This window comes from Aquarana catesbeiana, linkage group LG10, assembly GCF_042186555.1.
Source record: "Aquarana catesbeiana isolate 2022-GZ linkage group LG10, ASM4218655v1, whole genome shotgun sequence".
NCBI lineage: Eukaryota > Metazoa > Chordata > Amphibia > Anura > Ranidae > Aquarana > Aquarana catesbeiana.
The window spans coordinates 262,242,761-262,263,900 of NC_133333.1; the positions used below are offsets into that span (position 1 = coordinate 262,242,761).

At 48.3% G+C, this 21,140-nt stretch overlaps 1 protein-coding gene across 1 annotated transcript in view; it reads left to right on the plus strand.

Annotated features, from left to right (window-relative positions):
• VPS13D (vacuolar protein sorting 13 homolog D) overlaps nucleotides 1-21,140 on the plus strand; it is a gene marked incomplete at its 5' end in the record, with an annotated part of 401,105 nt that overhangs the window by 155,373 nt on the left and 224,592 nt on the right. Inside the window, 7 exon segments of the mRNA XM_073603729.1 lie at nucleotides 2,408-2,543; nucleotides 2,774-2,821; nucleotides 8,058-8,208; nucleotides 11,985-12,195; nucleotides 13,170-13,417; nucleotides 16,336-16,527; nucleotides 20,006-20,132. Coding sequence (XP_073459830.1) covers nucleotides 2,408-2,543; nucleotides 2,774-2,821; nucleotides 8,058-8,208; nucleotides 11,985-12,195; nucleotides 13,170-13,417; nucleotides 16,336-16,527; nucleotides 20,006-20,132 — 1,113 coding nt within the window.

Consider the following 21,140-nt stretch of genomic DNA (forward strand, 5'->3'; position numbering starts at 1 on the left):
GCGGTCGGTAGGAGGTCTGTCACCTGTAGGCGGTCGGTAGGAGGTCTGTCACCTGTAGGAGGTCAGTAGGAGGTCGGTCACCTGTAGGCGGTCGGTAGGAGGTCTGTCACCTGTAGGAGGTCAGTAGGAGGTCTGTCACCTGTAGGAGGTCAGTAGGAGTTCTATCACCTGTAGGAGGTCAGTAGGAGTTCTGTCACCTGTAGGAGGTCAGTAGGAGTTCTGTCACCTGTAGGAGGTCATTAAGAGGACTGTCACCTGTAGGAGGTCAGTAGGAGGTCTGTCACCTGTAGGCGGTCAGTAGGAGGTCTGTCACCTGTAGGCGGTCAGTAGGAGTTCTGTCACCTGTAGGCGGTCAATAGGAGTTCTGTCACCTGTAGGCGGTCAGTAGGAGGTCTGTCACCTGTAGGCGGTCAGTAGGAGGTCTGTCACCTGTAGGCGGTCAGTAGGAGGTCTGTCATCTGTAGGAGGTCAGTAGGAGGTCATTAAGAGGACTGTCACCTGTAGGCGGCCGGTAGAAGGTCTGTCACCTGTAGGAGGTCAGTAGGAGTTCTGTCACCTGTAGGAGGTCAGTAGGAGTTCTGTCACCTGTAGGAGGTCATTAAGAGGACTGTCACCTGTAGGAGGTCTGTCACCTGTAGGCGGTCAGTAGGAGGTCTGTCACCTGTAGGCGGTCAGTAGGAGGTCTGTCACCTGTAGGCGGTCAGTAGGAGGTCTGTCACCTGTAGGCGGTCAGTAGGAGGTCTGTCACCTGTAGGCGGTCAGTAGGAGGTCTGTCACCTGTAGGAGGTCAGTAGGAGGTCATTAAGAGGACTGTCACCTGTAGGCGGCCGGTAGAAGGTCTGTCACCTGTAGGAGGTCAGTAGGAGTTCTGTCACCTGTAGGAGGTCAGTAGGAGTTCTGTCACCTGTAGGAGGTCATTAAGAGGACTGTCACCTGTAGGAGGTCAGTAGGAGGTCTGTCACCTGTAGGCGGTCAGTAGGAGGTCTGTCACCTGTAGGCGGTCAGTAGGAGTTCTGTCACCTGTAGGCGGTCAGTAGGAGTTCTGTCACCTGTAGGAGGTCAGTAGGAGGTCTGTCACCTGTAGGCGGTCAGTAGGAGGTCTGTCACCTGTAGGACGTCGGTAGGAGGTCTGTCACCTGTAGGCGGTCAGTAGGAGGTCTGTCACCTGTAGGTGGTCAGTAGGAGGTCTGTCACCTGTAGGTGGTCAGTAGGAGGTCTGTCACCTGTAGGAGGTCAGTAGGAGGCCTGTCACCTGTAGGAGGTCAGTAGGAGGTCTGTCACCTGTAGGAGGTCAGTAGGAGGTCTGTCACCTGTAGGAGGTTAGTAGGAGGTCTGTCACCTGTAGGAGGTTAGTAGGAGGTCTGTCACCTGTAGGAGGTTAGTAGGAGGTCTGTCACCTGTAGGAGGTTAGTAGGAGGTCTGTCACCTGTAGGAGGTTAGTAGGAGGTCTGTCACCTGTAGGTTAGTAGGAGGTCTGTCACCTGTAGGAAGTTAGTAGGAGGTCTGTCACCTGTAGGAGGTTAGTAGGAGGTCTGTCACCTGTAGGAGGTTAGTGGGAGGCCTGTCACCTGTAGGAGGTTAGTGGGAGGCCTGTCACCTGTAGGAGGTCAGTAGGAGGCCTGTCACCTGTAGGAGGTTAGTAGGAGGTCAGTAGGAGGCCTGTCACCTGTAGGCGGTCAGTAGGAGGCCTGTCACCTGTAGGAGGTTAGTAGGAGGTCTGTCACCTGTAGGAGGTTAGTAGGAGGTCAGTAGGAGGTCTGTCACCTGTAGGAGGTCAGTAGGAGGTCAGTCACCTGTAGGAGGTTAGTAGGAGGTCTGTCACCTGTAGGAGGTTAGTAGGAGGTCTGTCACCTGTAGGAGGTCAGTAGGAGGTCAGTCACCTGTAGGAGGTCAGTAGGAGGTCAGTCACCTGTAGGAGGTCAGTAGGAGGTCTGTCACCTGTAGGCGGTCAGTAGGAGGCCTGTCACCTGTAGGCGGTCAGTAGGAGGCCTGTCACCTGTAGGCGGTCAGTAGGAGGTCTGTCACCTGTAGGAGGTTAGTAGGAGGTCTGTCACCTGTAGGAGGTCAGTAGGAGGTCAGTCACCTGTAGGAGGTCAGTAGGAGGTCAGTCACCTGTAGGAGGTCAGTAGGAGGTCTGTCACCTGTAGGCGGTCAGTAGGAGGCCTGTCACCTGTAGGCGGTCAGTAGGAGGCCTGTCACCTGTAGGAGGTTAGTAGGAGGTCTGTCACCTGTAGGAGGTTAGTAGGAGGTCTGTCACCTGTAGGAGGTTAGTAGGAGGTCAGTCACCTGTAGGCGGTCAGTAGGAGGTCTACTACTGGGCACCACAGATTTTGGGGGTTAGTAGGATTGATGATGATGATGAAGATGATGCTCTATGTGACGCTCCTCCTCTCCTCTCTCTCTGCAGACATACTCATGACTTGCGAATCCACCAGCTGCAGGTCCGGGTCAGCGGTTGGGAACAGATCAGTGCCGTGTCTGTGGATAAAGTCGGCATATTTTTCCGTTATGCTGCACCTGATAAGAACCCGTCTTCATCTTCGGTAAGATCTTCCACACATCTTCATGAAGCCTCAGCAGTAAAAACTCATTCACAATCAATGGGTTTAAAGGGATTGTATTTTTATTACGCCTTCAATATCAGGTTTTATTGTCTTTTTATATATTTGTTTGGCTTCGCTGAGTTGCAGAAGATTTGTACACAAATATTATTGTAAAGATTATCTATTGAATGAGATATAAAAGTTTCTAGTTCTGTGTTTTTGTTTTTTAGGTTGGAAGTCCAATCAGCAGAACGAATATAATTCATCCCCAAGTCTATGTAAGTTGATTGAAATACGTGGAATGTTATGTGAATTCCAAACCTCATCCCTGTACAGATCCCAGAGAATAGAAATAAATGGGAACCTCAGAAAACACACAAACACCTTTTATTATAAACACCTTTTTATTATAAACACCTTTTATTATAAACACCTTTTATTATAAACACCTTTTATTATAAACACCTTTTATTATAAACACCTTTTATTATAAACACCTTTTATTATAAACACCTTTTATTATAAACACCTTTTATTGTAAACACCTTTTATTGTAAACACCTTTTTTATTAGAAAAATATTTGTTAAAAAAAGACAAGTCCATAAAAACAATAGATGGAAATGAGATGTGTCGAACTTCAGCTACCCCACACACCTTCTTGCAGTGATTTTGTACGTTTGCCCCACTGACAAAGAAACGATCGGTCTATAATTTTATTGGTCGGTTTATTATAACAGTGAGAGAATAACAACAAAAATATCCAGAAAAACACATTTCATAAAAGTTATAAATTGATTTGCATTTTAATGATTGAAATAAGTATTTGATCGCCTATCAATCAGCAAGATTTCTGGCTCCCAGGTGTCTTCTATACAGGTAATAAGCTGAGATTAGGAGCACTCTTCTCTCTTCTCTCTCTCTCTGTCTCTTAAAGGGAGTGCTCCTAATCTCAGCTTGTTACCTGTATAAAAGACACCTGTCCACAGAATCAATTGGATTCCTATCTCTCCACCATGGCCGAGACCAAAGAGCTGTCCAAGGATGTCGGGGAGAAGATTGTAGACCTACACAAGCCTGGAATGGGCTACAAGACCATCGCCAAGAAGCTTGGTGAGAGGGTGACAACAGTTGGTGCGATTATTCACAAATGGAAGAAACACAAAATAACGATCGATCTCCCTCGGTCTGGGGCGCCATACAAGGTCTCACCTCGTGGAGGTTCAATGATCATGAGAACGGTGAGGAATCAGCCCAGAACTACACGGGAGAGTCAATGATCTCAGCTGGGACCATAGTCACCAAGAAAACAATCGGTAACACACTACACCGTGAAGGACTGAAATCCTGCAGCCCCCGCAAGGTCCTCCTACTCAGGAAATCACATGTACAGGTCCGTCTGAAGATTACTAATGAACATCGAATGATTCCGAGGAGAACTGGGGGAAAGTGTTGTGGTCAGAGGAGACCAAAATCGAGATCTTTGGCATCAACTCAACTCACCGTGTTTGGAGGAGGAGTAATGCTGCCTATGACCCCAAGAACACCATCCCCCACCGTCATACATGGAGGACCTATGACCCCAAGAACACCATCCCCCACCGTCATACATGAAGGTCCTATGACCCCAAGAACACCATCCCCCACCGTCATACATGGAGGTCCTATGACCCCAAGAGCACCATTCCCCACCGTCATACATGGAGGACCTATGACCCCAAGAACACCATCCCCCACCGTCATACATGGAGGACCTATGATCCCAAGAACACCATTCCCCACCGTCATACATGGAGGACCTATGACCCCAAGAACACCATCCCCCACCGTCATACATGAAGGTCCTATGACCCCAAGAACACCATCCCCCACCGTCATACATGGAGGTCCTATGACCCCAAGAGCACCATCCCTCACCGTCATACATGGAGGTCCTAGGACCCCAAGAATACCATCCCCCACCGTCATACATGGAGGTCCTATGACCCCAAGAACACCATCCCCCCCACCGTCATACATGGAGGTCCTATGACCCCAAGAACCCCATCCCCCACCATCATACATGGAGGTCCTATGACCCCAAGAGCACCATCCCCCACTGTCATACATGGAGGTCCTATGACCCCAAGAACACCATCCCCCACCGTCATACATGGAGGTCCTATGACCCCAAGAACACCATCCCCCACCGTCATACATGGAGGACCTATGACCCCAAGAACACCATCCCCCACCGTCATACATGGAGGACCTATGACCCCAAGAACACCATCCCCCACCGTCATACATGGTGGTCCTTTGACCCCAAGAACACCATCCCCCACTGTCATACATGGAGGTCCTATGACCCCAAGAGCACCATCCCCCACTGTCATACATGGAGGACCTGTGACCCCAAGAACACCACCCCCACCGTCATACATGGAGGACCTATGACCCCAAGAACACCATCCCCCACCGTCGTACATGGAGGTCCTATGACCCCAAGAACACCATCCCCCACCGTCATACATGGTGGTCCTTTGACCCCAAGAACACCATCCCCCACTGTCATACATGGAGGTCCTATGACCCCAAGAGCACCATCCCCCACTGTCATACATGGAGGACCTGTGACCCCAAGAACACCATCCCCCACCCTCATACATGGTGGTCCTTTGACCCCAAGAACACCATCCCCCACCGTCATACATGGAGGTCCTATGACCCCAACAACACCATCCCCCACCGTCATACATGGAGGTCCTATGACCCCAAGAACATCATCCCGCACCGTCATACATGGAGGTCCTATGACCCTAAGAACACCATCCCCTACGGTCATACATGGAGGTCCTATGACCCCAAGAACACCGTCATACATGGAGGTGAAAACATTATGCTTTGGGGGTGTTTTTCTGCTAAAGGGACAGGACAACTTCACCGCATCAAAGGGACGATGGACGGGGCCATGGACCATCAAATCTTGGGTGAGAACCTCCTTCCCTCAGCCAGGGCATTGAAAATGGGTCATGGATGGGTCTTCCAGCATGATGACCCAAAACACATGGCCAAGGCAACAAAGGAGTGGCTCAAGAAGAAGCACATTAGGATCCTGGAGTGGCCTAGCCAGTCTCCAGACCTTAATCCCATAGAAAATATGTGGAGGGAGCTGAAGGTTCGAGTTACCAAACGTCATCCTGGAAACCTTAATGACTTGGAGAGGATCTGCAAAGAGGAGAAAATCCCTCCTGAGATGTGTGCAAACCTGGAGGCCAACTCCAAGAAACGTCTGACCTCTGTGATCGCCAACAAGGGTTTCTCCACCAACTTGAAAAACAACAAAAACTGGAGACCAAGCTCATCTAGAGGAAAGTCCTATAGGGCAGGTCTCGGTGTGGTGGGTAGTGACCCACATCATCGAACACTAGACCTGTTAGTATAAACTTAGAAAAGAACCATTTCCTGTGTGTGGGCCAAAGGCCACCGGGTGGCGATCCTCTGAATACAAAGGCATATATATACAAGGTATTCTTCAGAAAGCATACAGAAAGTGTAAGCCCCGGTTCACACAGGGGCGGCACGACTTGCAGGTCGCCTCACCGAGACGACCTGCACACGACTTCCACGGCGACTTGCAAAACGACTTCTGTATAGAAGTCCATGCAAGTCGCCCCGAAAGTAGTACAGGAACCTTTTTCTAAGTCGGAGCGACTTGCGTCGTTCCTATTAGAACGGTTCCATTGTACAGAACGGGAGGCGACTTGTCAGGTGGCTAGGTCACCTGACAAGTCGCCCCTGTGTGAACCGGCACTAAAGGACTAATTTAACTTTATTTAATTGTACAAAAACAAATAAATACTTGCAAAAATACTTGTCTCCATAAAAATACTTGTCTAAAATAATGAAAACGTTCCCAAATCTTTCCTCCAGACACATTTAATTAAAATGAAGACAAGAAAGTCTTAATGGAACACCGGTGTCCATAGCAGATCCAGCCATACACATCAGTCACCCATCTCACACACACCGTTCAATCTGATTGTATATTCACCACAGATTGGCCGGGTAACTCAATAGAGACAAAAGTCACTGTGATATGGATGAGATTAGCCAGCGGTGATTGTGTATAGAGAGTTTGTGTGTTCCGCTCAGCATGGAACTTACTTGCTGAACACCCTTTGACCGATACTACCTGATTAATCAATTGTGATCCATATCTACATAGCAACCAATGACCTGCGCTTTTCAATCTGCGCCATCTTGAAATCCATATACATTGCTGCTTTACAAGTCTGAGCGGAAGTTCCATGTCTGAGCGGTAGTTAAAAGTCTGAGCGGAAGTTCCAAGTGTGAGCGGAAGTTCCAAGTGTGAGCGGAAGTTCCAAGTGTGAGCGGAAGTTCCAAGTGTGAGCGGAAGTTCCAAGTGTGAGCGGAAGTTCCAAGTGTGAGCGGAAGTTCCAAGTGTGAGCGGAAGTTCCATGTCTGAGCGGAAGTTCCATGTCTGAGCGGAAGTTCCAAGTCTGAGCGGAACACACAAACTCTCTATACACAATCACCGCTGGCTAATCTCATCCATATCACAGTGACTTTTGTCTCTATTGAGTTACCCGGCCAATCTGTGGTGAATATACAATCAGATTGAACGGTGTGTGTGAGATGGGTGACTGATGTGTATGGCTGGATCTGTTCTATTAAGACTTTCTTGTCTTCATTTTAATGAAATGTGTCTGGAGGAGGGATTTGAGTTCTTTTTCATTATTTTAGACAAGTATTTTTGCAAGTTTTTGTACAATTAAATAAAGTTAAATGAGTCCTTTACACTTTCTGAAGAATACCTTTTGGGACCTCTGTCCCCATCTTTTTTGAATATTTCTCCACCAACCACTAAGTCATGTTTTGTGAAGGGTTCACATATTTATTTCACTCATTAAAATGCAAATCAATTTATAACTTTTATGAAATGTGTTTTTCTGGATATTTTTGTTGTTATTCTCTCACTGTTCTAATAAACCAACCAATAAAATTATAGACTGATCGATTCTTTGTCACAAAATCAGCAGCCGATCAAATCCTTTTTTCCCCCTCTGTGTGTAGTAATACATATTCAGTCCTAGGTGGGGGAGGGGGGGGGGGGGGGGTATTGAAGTAAACAATAAGCAGACCGATGGTAATCAGGACAATGAGGTGTAACCCTGAGGGGGGTCCTGATTACCATATATCTGCTTCTTGTTGGTTCTATTACCCCCCACTCAGGACTGAATATGGATTGTACATAGGAAGGTGTATGGGGGAGTTGGTGTTCTTTATGTCTCATTTCCATCTATTGGTTTTATGGACTTGTTGATTTTTTAGTTCATTCTCTCTGCCGGCTTTGTTTCCAATATAATTGTTGTGCCATCCGATGCGTTTCATGGAAGAGCGGGGGAAGGGCTTACACACTGTAAATGTAACAGCCGAGTCTCTTCACATGGAACTCTCGGATCTTTTTATGATCGATTTATTTATCTTTTTGTATCTTTTTGCCCCATGTGTAGTTCTCGGCACTTCCTCCGGTGCGCGTTGTGTTTGATGTCACTATGGAAGGCAGTGCAAGGAAAGTGATCACCGTCCGATCGTCTCTGATTGTGAGGAACAAGCTGGAGATCCCCATGGAACTCCGACTGGACAGTCCATCCGCCCCGGACAGTGAGTGACCCGCACCCGGGACCTGACTCCCATCGAATGTTCATATTGGGGCCGTAGTACAGAGCGATTGGATTCATATATAGTGCTGCAATATTTTGCCCTGCCCACCAGGGCTGCGCCATAGTGGTAAGTCCCGCCTCTATGACTAAGCCCCCGGTGGGTGGGGTGAAGCGCGTCGGTTCATTTTGGAATTCTCTAACATCTGACTAGAGGAAACTGCCGGCAAACCGTAATAAACGTCAATGGAAGTGATATGTGAGGACCGGACCATTCCACTAAGAAAGGGGGGGAGGGGCATGCTCTCAATTCAAGCAGAACTTCCCTCTCTGTCACCAGGAACTCTGTGTGATCCCCTCCCCCATCATTACTACATGGATAGGAAGGGAGAATATACTTAAAGAGAAAAGTTCATTTTTTACATTTCTTCATTGTCTTCCTGGTTTCTGGCCTAGGCCACATGATGTCATCCATCCCAGGAGTCTTCATGGGAGGAGGGGTCATCTCCGCTAACCACACCCTCCTGCCTACATGCCTGAGCTAAGGGCAAACAGATTCCAGGAAGTAAATGCGACATGAATCATCTGCCCTTAGTCAAGATGGCCACAGCTAGAAATGCTAGGAGGGTGATTTCTCAACAAAATAAAAGCATGGAGACGCGGATAGATGGAGACATGGATGGATGGATGAAGAACTAGATGGATGGAGACATGGATGGATGGATGGAGACATGGATGGATGGAGACATGGATGGATGGAGACATGGATGGATGGAGACATGGATAAATGGAGACATGGATGGATGGAGACATGGATGGATGGAGACATGGATGGATGGAGACATGGATGGATGGAGACATGGATGGATGGAGACATGGATGGATGGAGACATGGATGGATGGATGGAGACATGGATGGATGGATGGAGACATGGATGGATGGAGACATGGATGGATGGAGACATGGATGGATGGAGACATGGATGGATGGAGACATGGATGGATGGAGGGAGACATGGATGGAGGGAGACATGGATGGAGGGAGACATGGATGGATGGAGACATGGATGGATGGATGGAGACATGGATGGATGGATGGAGACATGGATGGATGGAGACATGGATGGAGACATGGATGGATGGAGACATGGATGGATGGATGGAGACATGGATGGATGGAGACATGGATGGATGGAGGGAGACATGGATGGATGGAGACATGGATGGATGGATGGAGACATGGATGGATGGATGGATGGAGACATGGATGGAGACATGGATGGATAGATGGAGACATGGATTGGATGGATGGAGACATGGATGGATAGATGGATGGAGACATGGATGGATGGATGGAGACATGGATGGATGTATGGAGACATGGATGGGTGGATGGAGACATGGATTGGATGGATGGAGAGATGGAGACATGGATGGATAGATGGATGGAGACATGGATGGATGGATGGAGACATGGATGGATAGATGGAGACATGGAGAGATGGATGGATGGAGACATGGATGGATAGATGGAGACATGGATGGATGGAGACATGGATGGAGAGATGGATGGAGACATGGATGGATGGAGACATGGATGGATAGATGGAGACATGGAGAGATGGATGGATGGAGACATGGATGGATAGATGGAGACATGGATGGATGGATGGATGGAGACATGGATGGATGGATGGAGACATGGATGGATGGATGGAGACATGGATGGATAGATGGATGGAGACATGGATTGGATGGATGGAGAGATGTAGGGATGGATGGAGAGATGTAGGGATGGATGGAGAGATGTAGGGATGGATGGAGAGATGTAGGGATGGATGGATGGAGAGATGGATGGATGGATGGAGACATGGATGGATGGATGGAGACATGGATGGATGGATGGAGACATGGATTGGATGGATGGAGAGATGTAGGGATGGATGGATGGGGGAGTTTGCTTTGAATAATAGAAATGAATGAAATGGAGTTCTCAGTTTTCGGGGCTCAGATAGGGTTTAGTTCCATTTAATGGTAGAATGTCTGAGAAGAGCGATCGAGAAGCGGCTCTATGGTGGGAGTCGCACTTTTCATTCTTATCAGACATTTATAGAGGAGGAAATGTGAAGTTTTAGGTTCTGAGCTCACAGAAAACATCTTCTGGCTCTCTGTGTGCCCCAAGGTCAGAGGGTCCAGTGAGAAGTGTGGGGGGAGGAATCCCCCCCAGTATAATGGTACGGTCCTCCAGTCTTGCTGTCAATGAATAGGCGGAAGGGTCGGTTCTCACCACATGCAGTCCAGTGTGAATTTAATCTGCATCAAAACACACAGTCAGCAATGGATTCTCATGGCATCGTTTTCACCAGAGCAGCGCCTTCCAAAAGTAGAACATTCTGCATTTTTTTTGCACTGGAATCAAATAAAACGCATCAAAAATGTACTGCAATGTGTTTTAGATGCATTTTTTTTTCTGTGGTGTCCTAACTAACCGGTCGCTCATTACTCCGCCTCTTGTCAATTCTTGTTTTGTTTTCCAAGGTTTTGGTTGTTAGGAGTCGGCGCCCATCAATGATTCCTACTGACAGCAGAATGTAAACAGAAGAGTGACGTGGGTTCCCCTTAAAATCCATCCGGGGCCCAAAGAGTCTACTGTGGATTGGCGGGACCCCTACGCTGTTTTTTAATGCTGGCTCAGGGCTGCCATTAAAATAAAGGGATGTTACATTGTTGCTAGGAAGCCGGCGGCTGACAGCAGGGATGAGTCACTGGTTGTTAGGACGCTGGCGGGTGCCGCCTCCCAACAACCAAATCCTAGGAAAAATGCATTGGAGCGCATTCAAAACGCATCAGAGCAGTGCGTGCCGAAACGTATCTGGATTGTAAAAGTGTGATGAGAATCCGCCCTACAATTCTAGTACATAACAAAAAGCTTCAGATCCTTCACTTTTATGATGATGTGATACATAAAGACACGGAATTCCTACTCCTAAATACTTCTCACAACTTGTACCGAGTCCGTTCCCTCTAATGAAGTCATAAGATCTCCTCCCCCGCTCCTCTCCCTGCTCCTCCCCCAGCTCCTCCCTCGCTCCTCCCCCAGCTCCTCCCTCGCTCCTCTCACGGCTCCTCCCTCGCTCCTCTCACGGCTCCTCTCCCGGCTCCTCCCTCGGCTCCTCTCACTGCTCCTCGCCACTCCTCCCCCGCTACTCTCACCACTCCTCCCCCGCTCCTCTCACCACTCCTCTCCCTGCTCCTCCTTCGCTCCTCACTGCTCCTCTCCTGGCTACTCTCACCACTCCTCCCCCGCTACTCTCACCACTCCTCTCCCTGCTCCTCCTTCGCTCCTCCCTCGCTCCTCTCACTGCTCCTCACCGGGCTCCTCCCTCGCTCCTCTCCTTGCTCCTCTCCCTCGCTCCTCCCTCGCTCCTCTCCTTGCTCCTCTCCCGGCTCCTCCCTCGCTCCTCCCTCGCTCCTCCCTCGCTCCTCTCCTTGCTCCTCTCCCGGCTCCTCCCGCGCTCCTCCCTCGCTCCTCTCCTTGCTCCTCTCCCGGCTCCTCCCTCGCTCCTCCCTCGCTCCTCTCCTTGCTCCTCTCCCGGCTCCTCCCTCGCTCCTCTCACTGCTCCTCTCACTGCTCCTCCCAGGCTTCTCCCTTGCTCCTCTCACTGCTCCTTTCACTGCTCCTCCCCGGCTCCTCCCCCACGTCTATATATAAGATGGGATGATTGTAGTTCTGTAGGAGACACAGGACCATTCATGACATCCTCTCTGCTCCCTCCACAGAGCCGGTGATCCTTCCTGCGGTGATGCCCGGAGATTCCTTTGCCGTTCCTCTGCACTTGACATCTTGGCGGCTCCAGGCCCGCCCCCGAGGAATGGGTGTGTTCTTCTGTAAAACTCCCATTCACTGGACCAATGTCACCAAGACTGGGGAGGTGTCCAGCAGTAAACGTGAGTGTCACTCCATGGACACCGAGAACAGCAGATATTTCAGGTAAGGACACAGAGGGACAGGAAGTTCTACCTGTGACAACAAAGATCAATTCCTGTTCTGTTGTCACTCTGATTTCGAAGGATACTTCTAGTAACTTTCTGATATAGACACAACGGGAAGTGGGAGGGTTTAGATTTGTGTGTTTCTCTTCTCACAGTCACCCAGCCCCCCCCCCCCATACTATATTCCTCTATTCTCATTCTGTCACCAGTCATGGCGGCTGTGTATTGTCCCCTCTCTAGATGTGTGCCCCCCCTCCCCCCCATTCTATATTCCTCTATTCTCATCCTGTCACTGGTCATGGCGGCTGTGTATTGTCCCTTCCCTAGCTGTGTTAAGACAAATTCATAGTAAACCTTGTACAGCCCTGACATATTTCTTGTTGTAATTAATTGCATAGAGGTATTAGAATGGCAATTCCCAACATGTTTCGCCCGCTGGGCTTCTTCAAGTCATAGCACTATATCCAATAAAAACAGGATATGAATATCTATAACAATAGTCTACTGGACAAATAGAGAGAGTCGTTCTCTCCATAGAGGACACAGTCATCTATCCCCAGCAGAGGGTCTAACCCTTCCACACTTTATCCAGAATATATATCCTGGCTCCGGTCACATTGTAAATTAAGGAAATACTGATCCTGACCCTGATCTTCCTGATCTTCCTGGTCTTCCTAATCCTGATCTTCCTGGTCTTCCTTATCCTGGTCTTCCTCATCCTGGTCTTCCTGATCCTGGTCTTCCTGATCCTGGTCTTCCTGATCCTGGTCTTCCTGATCCTGGTCTTCTTGATCCTGGTCTTCTTGATCCTGGACTTCCTGATCCTGATCTTCCTGATCCTGGTTTTCCTGATCCTGATCTTCCTCATCCTGGTCTTCCTGATCCTGGTCTTCCTGGTCTTCCTGATCCTGGTCTTCCTGATTCTGATCTTCCTGGTCTTCCTGAATGTTCTCCTCCTTTCTCTCCTCTCAGGTTCTGTGTGGCTCTGAAGAAGGAGAATTACCCGGATTACATGCCCTCCAATATATTCTCCGATAATGCCAAACAGATCTACAGACAGCCGGGTCACACCATCTTCCTTCTGCCCACTGTGGTCATCTGCAACCTGCTGCCCTGCGAACTCAACTTCTATGTGAAGAGCACCCCGATAAGAGGAACCCTAAAACACGGCAAGGAGACGGCGCTCCCCACGGCCGACACCTCTCAGAACTTCGAGCTGGGTGAGGATTCTTACCAGTAGGGGGAGTGGAATTGTAATGGAGGTAGGGCTGCAACTAACGATTATTTTCATAATCGATTAGTTGACCGATTATTGTTTCGATTAATCGGTTAATAACATCAAAAAAAGTGTGGTGTATAATTTAGTTTAATATGTAAAGTTTTTTAAAAAAAGGCAATTTATTCTTAAATATCTCTATACAGTGGTAAATATAAATACCAACTATATGGTTAGGGAGCAAAATATCTAATCCACTCTGAGAATAACAGACAGAAGAGATATATACTGTATATACTATTAGAGGAGATATATACTGTATGTACTATTAGAAGAGATATATACTGTATGTACTATTAGAGGAGATATATACTGTATATACTATTAGAGGAGAGATATACTGTATATACTATTAGAGGAGAGATATACTGTATATACTATTAGAGGAGAGATATATACTGTATGTACTATTAGAGGAGATATATACTGTATATACTATTAGAGGGGATATATACTGTATGTACTATTAGAGGAGAGAGATATACTGTATATACTATTAGAGGAGATATACTGTATATACTATTAGAGGAGATATACTGTATATACTATTAGAGGAGAGATATACTGTATATACTATTAGAGGAGAGATATATACTGTATGTACTATTAGAGGAGATATATACTGTATATACTATTAGAGGAGATATACTGTATATACTATTAGAGGAGATATGGTCGGGGGGTCTTTGGGTGCGTTGTGGTCGGGGGGGGGTCTTTGGGTGCGTTGTGGTCGGGGGGGTCTTTGGGTGCGTTGTGGTCGGGGGGGTCTTTGGGTGCGTTGTGGTCGGAGGGTCTTTGGGTGCGTTGTGGTCGGGGGGGTCTTTGTGTGTGTTGTGGTCGGGGGGTCTTTGGGTGCGTTGTGGTCGGAGGGTCTTTGGGTGCGTTGTGGTCGGGGGGGTCTTTGGGTGCGTTGTGGTCGGGGGGGTCTTTGGGTGCGTTGTGGTCGGGGGGGTCTTTGGGTGCGTTGTGGTCGGGGGGGTCTTTGGGTGCGTTGTGGTCGGGGGGGTCTTTGGGTGCGTTGTGGTCGGGGGGGTCTTTGGGTGCGTTGTGGTCAGGGGGTCTTTGGGTGCGTTGTGGTCGGGGGGGTCTTTGGGTGCGTTGTGGTCGGGGGGGTCTTTGGGTGCGTTGTGGTCGGGGGGGTCTTTGGGTGCGTTGTGGTCGGGGGGGTCTTTGGGTGCGTTGTGGTCGGGGGGGTCTTTGGGTGCGTTGTGGTCGGGGGGGTCTTTGGGTGCGTTGTGGTCGGGGGGTCTTTGTGTGTGTTGTGGTCGGGGGGTCTTTGGGTGCGTTGTGGTCGGGGGGTCTTTGGGTGCGTTGTAGTCGGGGGGTCTTTGTGTGTGTTGTGGTCGGGGGGTCTTTGGGTGCGTTGTGGTCGGGGGGTCTTTGGGTGCGTTGTGGTCGGGGGGTCTTTGGGTGCGTTGTGGTCGGGGGGTCTTTGGGTACGTTGTGGTCGGGGGGTCTTTGGGTGCGTTGTGGTCGGGGGGGTCTTTGGGTGTGTTGTGGTCGGAGGGTCTTTGTGTGTGTTGTGGTCGGAGGGTCTTTGGGTGCGTTGTAGTCGGGGGGTCTTTGTGTGTGTTGTGGTCGGGGGGTCTTTGGGTGCGTTGTGGTCGGGGGGTCTTTGGGTACGTTGTGGTCGGGGGGTCTTTGGGTGCGTTGTGGTCGGGGGGGTCTTTGTGTGTGTTGTGGTCGGAGGGTCTTTGGGTGCGTTGTAGTCGGGGGGTCTTTGTGTGTGTTGTGGTCGGGGGGTCTTTGGGTGCGTTGTGGTCGGGGGGTCTTTGGGTGCGTTGTGGTCGGGGGGTCTTTGGGTGTGTTGTGGTCGGGGGGTCTTTGGGTGCGTTGTGGTCGGGGGGTCTTTGGGTGCGTTGTGGTCGGGGGGGTCTTTGGGTGCGTTGTAGTCGGGGGCAGGGTTCATGATTTCCAAGGCCAGCCATGTGGCATTCTTTGTCTAGCTGGAGAGTTTGGCTTAGAGGTAGAAGGGGGCGGGGAATCATAGACACTGCCCCTGCACAGACACGCCCATACACTCCTCCCCTAGTCATTGTTCATTGGTTGGTTCATTTGTATAACTCCTCCTGTTTGCCTGTGCTTGATTGTCTGATTGTGAAGCAACCAAGCTCTATTGTTATATAAACATGGCGCCCGTGGTCAGAGGCTGTTGGTGGAGCTCAGGATGTGAGGACGGTGGTCTGTTACTGGGGAAGATTCGGGTGAACATCGATGTATTATACCGGAAGACTTCCGTCCCTCAGTGGATGAGACAGAAAATCTTCTCATACTCTCTATATAATCATTTTCTTGTAGCCCCTCAGGGGGACACATGTCCCGCCCCTTGGGGCACACAGGTCCCGCCCCTCGGGGGACACAGGTCCCGCTCCTCTGGGTTTCTCATCATACAATCAGTGCTGCTTTGCTGCAAACTTGGGGCATGCTGGGAGTAGTGGGAGGAGCTATCCTGGGCTGCCTCAGAGTTGGTTGGTATGGCAGATTTGTACATACATGAGACATACATGATACATACGTGAGACATACATGATACATACCTGAGACATACGTGAGACATATATGGGACTCCATTCCCAAAGATAAAACAAAACCTCTTTGCTAACAAAGAAGACAAATATTGAGGGTTACATCCGATTCCAATGAGGTTTGAAAATTTTACAATTACATGAGAAAAAATAAAGATCCTTTTCCTTGTGTGAAAGCTTTGTGAATTAGGCCACTTTTTTTTTCTTTTTTTCCTTCTTTCATTTTGTAACTTTGTATCTATTTTTATCTTTGCTCTGTAATGAATGTTATGGTCTTTTTGGGGCGGTCCTTATAACTCCTCCTGCTCATATCTCCTCCTTCATTATTATTGGACAGGAATCTCTCTGGAGAATTTCCCGCACTGCAAGGAGCTGCTCATCCCTCCGGGGACTCAGAACTACATGGTGAGGATGAGACTCTACGACGCCAACAAGAGGCTGCTGAACCTCACCATCCGCATCATGTGCCGGGCCGAGGGCTCCCTGAGAATATTCATCTCCGCTCCTTATTGGCTGATCAATAAAACAGGTTGGTCATGTGATGCCGGGATCTAGTTTTAGCGATGGATCCAGTTTAGAAAAGGCGAGTTCTCGGTACAACGTGTTCACCGATGTAATGGAAATGTTCCTAAAAAAACGATACAACCTCTCACCCCAATCTGACCCTCAGAATGTCCCAACCCCTGAAGAGACCCTCACAATGAAACCGCTTCACCCCATAATGTCACCTGACCTGAGGAGGAGGCGGGACATGTGGGAAAGATGAGATGATTTTATACCAGAGATACCAGCCAAGTACCCGATCGTCACCGGAGATCAGGGGGTTGTACTGATCCTGGCATCACCCCGACTCACCCCGGTACTGCTTTTCAAAGCCAGAAGTTTGTAAGCAATCCTAGCGACTAACTAGCTGCTGGCTTACTTTTACAAGCAACAGAAGGGGATGTCCCCATCCCCCGTCTTCCATTGGCTTTCTTGGGCTGTCTCATCCCACCAGGAGACCCACCTCCATAAAGAGGACCTGTCACCGTCTATTACTGTCACATGGGATGTTTACATTCATTATAGACCCCAGATCTCTCCATAAAGAGGACCTGTCACCGTCTATTACTGTCACATGGGATGTTTACATTCATTATAGACCCCAGATCTCTCCATAAAGAGGACCTGTCACCTCCTATTACTGTCACATGGGATGTTTACATTCATTATAGACCCCAGATCTCTCCATAAAGAGGACCTGTCACCTCCTATTACTGTCACATGGGATGTTTACATTCATTATAGACCCCAGATCTCTCCATAAAGAGGACCTGTCACCTCCTATTACTGTCACATGGGATGTTTACATTCATTATAGACTCCAGATCTCTCCATAAAGAGGACCTGTCACCCCCTATTACTGTCACATGGGATGTTTACATTCATTATAGACCCCAGATCTCTCCATAAAGAGGACCTGTCACCCCCTATTACTGTCACATGGGATGTTTAAATTCATTATAGACCCCAGATCTCTCCATAAAGAGGACCTGTCACCGTCTATTACTGTCACATGGGATGTTTACATTCATTATAGACCCCAGATCTCTCCATAAAGAGGACCCGTCACCCCCTATTACTGTCACATGGGATGTTTACATTCATTATAGACCCCAGATCTCTCCATAAAGAGGACCTGTCACCGTCTATTACTGTCACATGGGATGTTTACATTCATTATAGACCCCAGATCTCTCCATAAAGAGGACCTGTCACCTCCTATTACTGTCACATGGGATGTTTACATTCATTATAGACCCCAGATCTCTCCATAAAGAGGACCTGTCACCCCCTATTACTGTCACATGGGATGTTTACATTCATTATAGACCCCGGATCTCTCCATAAAGAGGACCTGTCACCTCCTATTACTGTCACATGGGATGTTTACATTCATTATAGACCCCAGATCTCTCCATAAAGAGGACCTGTCACCGTCTATTACTGTCACATGGGATGTTTACATTCATTATAGACCCCAGATCTCTCCATAAAGAGGACCTGTCACCTCCTATTACTGTCACATGGGATGTTTACATTCATTATAGACCCCAGATCTCTCCATAAAGATGACCTGTCACCTCCTATTACTGTCACATGGGATGTTTACATTCATTATAGACCCCAGATCTCTCCATAAAGAGGACCTGTCACCTCCTATTACTGTCACATGGGATGTTTACATTCATTATAGACTCCAGATCTCTCCATAAAGAGGACCTGTCACCATCTATTACTGTCACATGGGATGTTTACATTCATTATAGACCCCAGATCTCTCCATAAAGAGGACCCGTCACCGTCTATTACTGTCACATGGGATGTTTACATTCATTATAGACCCCAGATCTCTCCATAAAGAGGACCTGTCACCGTCTATTACTGTCACATGGGATGTTTACATTCATTATAGACCCCAGATCTCTCCATAAAGAGGACCTGTCACCTCCTATTACTGTCACATGGGATGTTTATATTCATTATAGACCCCAGATCCCTCCATAAAGAGGACCTGTCACCGTCTATTACTGTCACATGGGATGTTTACATTCATTATAGACCCCAGATCTCTCCATAAAGAGGACCTGTCACCATCTATTACTGTCACATGGGATGTTTACATTCATTATAGACCCCAGATCTCTCCATAAAGAGGACCTGTCACCTCCTATTACTGTCACATGGGATGTTTACATTCATTATAGACCCCAGATCTCTCCATAAAGAGGACCTGTCACCTTCTATTACTGTCACATGGGATGTTTACATTCATTATAGACCCCAGATCTCTCCATAAAGAGGACCTGTCACCACCTATTACTGTCACATGGGATGTTTACATTCATTATAGACCCCAGATCTCTCCATAAAGAGGACCTGTCACCTCCTATTACTGTCACATGGGATGTTTACATTCATTATAGACCCCAGATCTCTCCATAAAGAGGACCCGTCACCGTCTATTACTGTCACATGGGATGTTTACATTCATTATAGACCCCAGATCTCTCCATAAAGAGGACCTATCACCTCCTATTACTGTCACGTGGGATGTTTACATTCATTATAGACCCCAGATCTCTCCATAAAGAGGACCTGTCACCTTCTATTACTGTCACATGGGATGTTTACATTATAGACCCCAGATCTCTCCATAAAGAGGACCTGTCACCGTCTATTACTGTCACATGGGATGTTTACATTCATTATAGACCCCAGATCTCTCCATAAAGAGGACCCGTCACCGTCTATTACTGTCACATGGGATGTTTACATTCCTTCTCAACAATAACAGTGATAAAAAATTAAAGCAAACGCGTAAAAATATAAAAACATTTAAACAAAGTAACAATTTAAAAAGAAAAACAATGTAAGTGTCCCCCGTGTTAGCGAGCAAAGGTGAATGTGTGTGTCAGTCCCGCACACATGTGAGGTATCACTGCTGAACGTCAGATGGTGGGCAGTTCTTCTCTGTACATCTAAAATGGTGACCTGTGAAGGTTTTTAAAAAGCAGCCTATGAATAGTAAGATTTACGTCATTTGTCACAGTTGCACGATCGTGACATGTTTGATATCTATTCACTTGGCGCAACATCATCTTTTATATTTTACCAAAAAAATGGGTATTTATATATTGTGGGTTTTTTTGCATTAAGATTCAAAAAGTGTATTGTTCCCCAAAAAATTGCAGTAGAAAAAATTGGATGTGCTAATACGGTGCGACATATAAAATTGCTACACCCACCAATTTATTCTGTAGGGTCTCTGCTTTAAAATATATATATATATAATGTTTGCGGGTTCTAAGTAATTTTCTAGCAAAAATAATTTTTGATTATTACATGTAAACAAAAAGTGCCAGCGAAGGCCTGGGGGGGGGGGGGTTAATTCTGAACTTTAATGACATGTTGCTCTCCCCGGTTCCTTCTTCCTTTCATACTGATGACATATTTTCCTTTCTTAGGTTTGCCATTGATCTTCAGACAGGACAACGCAAAAACGGACGCTGCGGCGCAGTATGAGGAACACGAGCTCGCCCGCAGTCTGAGTCCTCTTCTCTTCTCTTATGCAGATAAGGAGCTTCCAAACCTGTGAGTCCCTCTGATGGCCGCTCTGGTCACTTATTGATATGTTTGTGTTATTGATAAGATGATTGGTTGCTGTTATCTGCAGGATTGTGACCATCTCTGGTACTGGCCATAGACAAGCCAATGTGGTGGCCGTCCGCCCCGCTTTACACTGATGCGGTGCAGGAAAAGCTGCAACTTCCTGTGCTTTACTGCAGTGCATAGCAATCGCACCTCGTTCTGTGATGTGCGGGTGTAGCAGTGCGCTTGCCTGAAATGAACATTCAAAAAATGCAAAACATTCCCTGGACGTTGCCCGTGCTAAGCGGCCAACCTCCTGTGTTCACAGAGGAAGGGAGCGGCCACTCAGCGCGGGACCTGGAAGCAAGTGGAGAGCACGGTAGTAGCGCAGTAGTAGTGGTGTAGTAATGGTATCTACTTAAGTAATTTCTAGCGTCCAGGGGCATCAGTCAGGTATAGTATATACATATATACCTATATACAGTTACATTAGTCCAAGCTGGAACTATGTATAGCATACCGATGCCGGGGATTACTCTGGATTATTCGGTTACAGCCTTCCTGGCATAATAATAATTCTCATGGTATCCAAAGCTGCCCCTGTACTGGCAATGTCCCCATAGAGACCAATCACCACTGCCTGCCCCCCGGCTGCAGACCTCTTGCTCCCCCGGCTGTAGACCTCTCTTTCCCCCGGCTGTAGACCTCTCTTTCCCCCGGCTGTAGACCTCTCTTTCCCCCGGCTGTGGACCTCTCTCTCACCCCGGCTGCGGACCTCTCTCTCCCCCGGCTGCGGACCTCTCTCTCCCCCGGCTGCGGACCTCTCTCTCCCCCGGCTGCGGACCTCTCTCTCCCCCGGCTGCGGACCTCTCTCTCCCCCGGCTGCGGACCTCTCTCTCCCCCGGCTGCGGACCTCTCTCTCCCCCCGGCTGCGGACCTCTCTCTCCCCCCGGCTGCGGACCTCTCTCTCCCCCCCGGCTGCGGACCTCTCTCTCCCCCCGGCTGCGGACC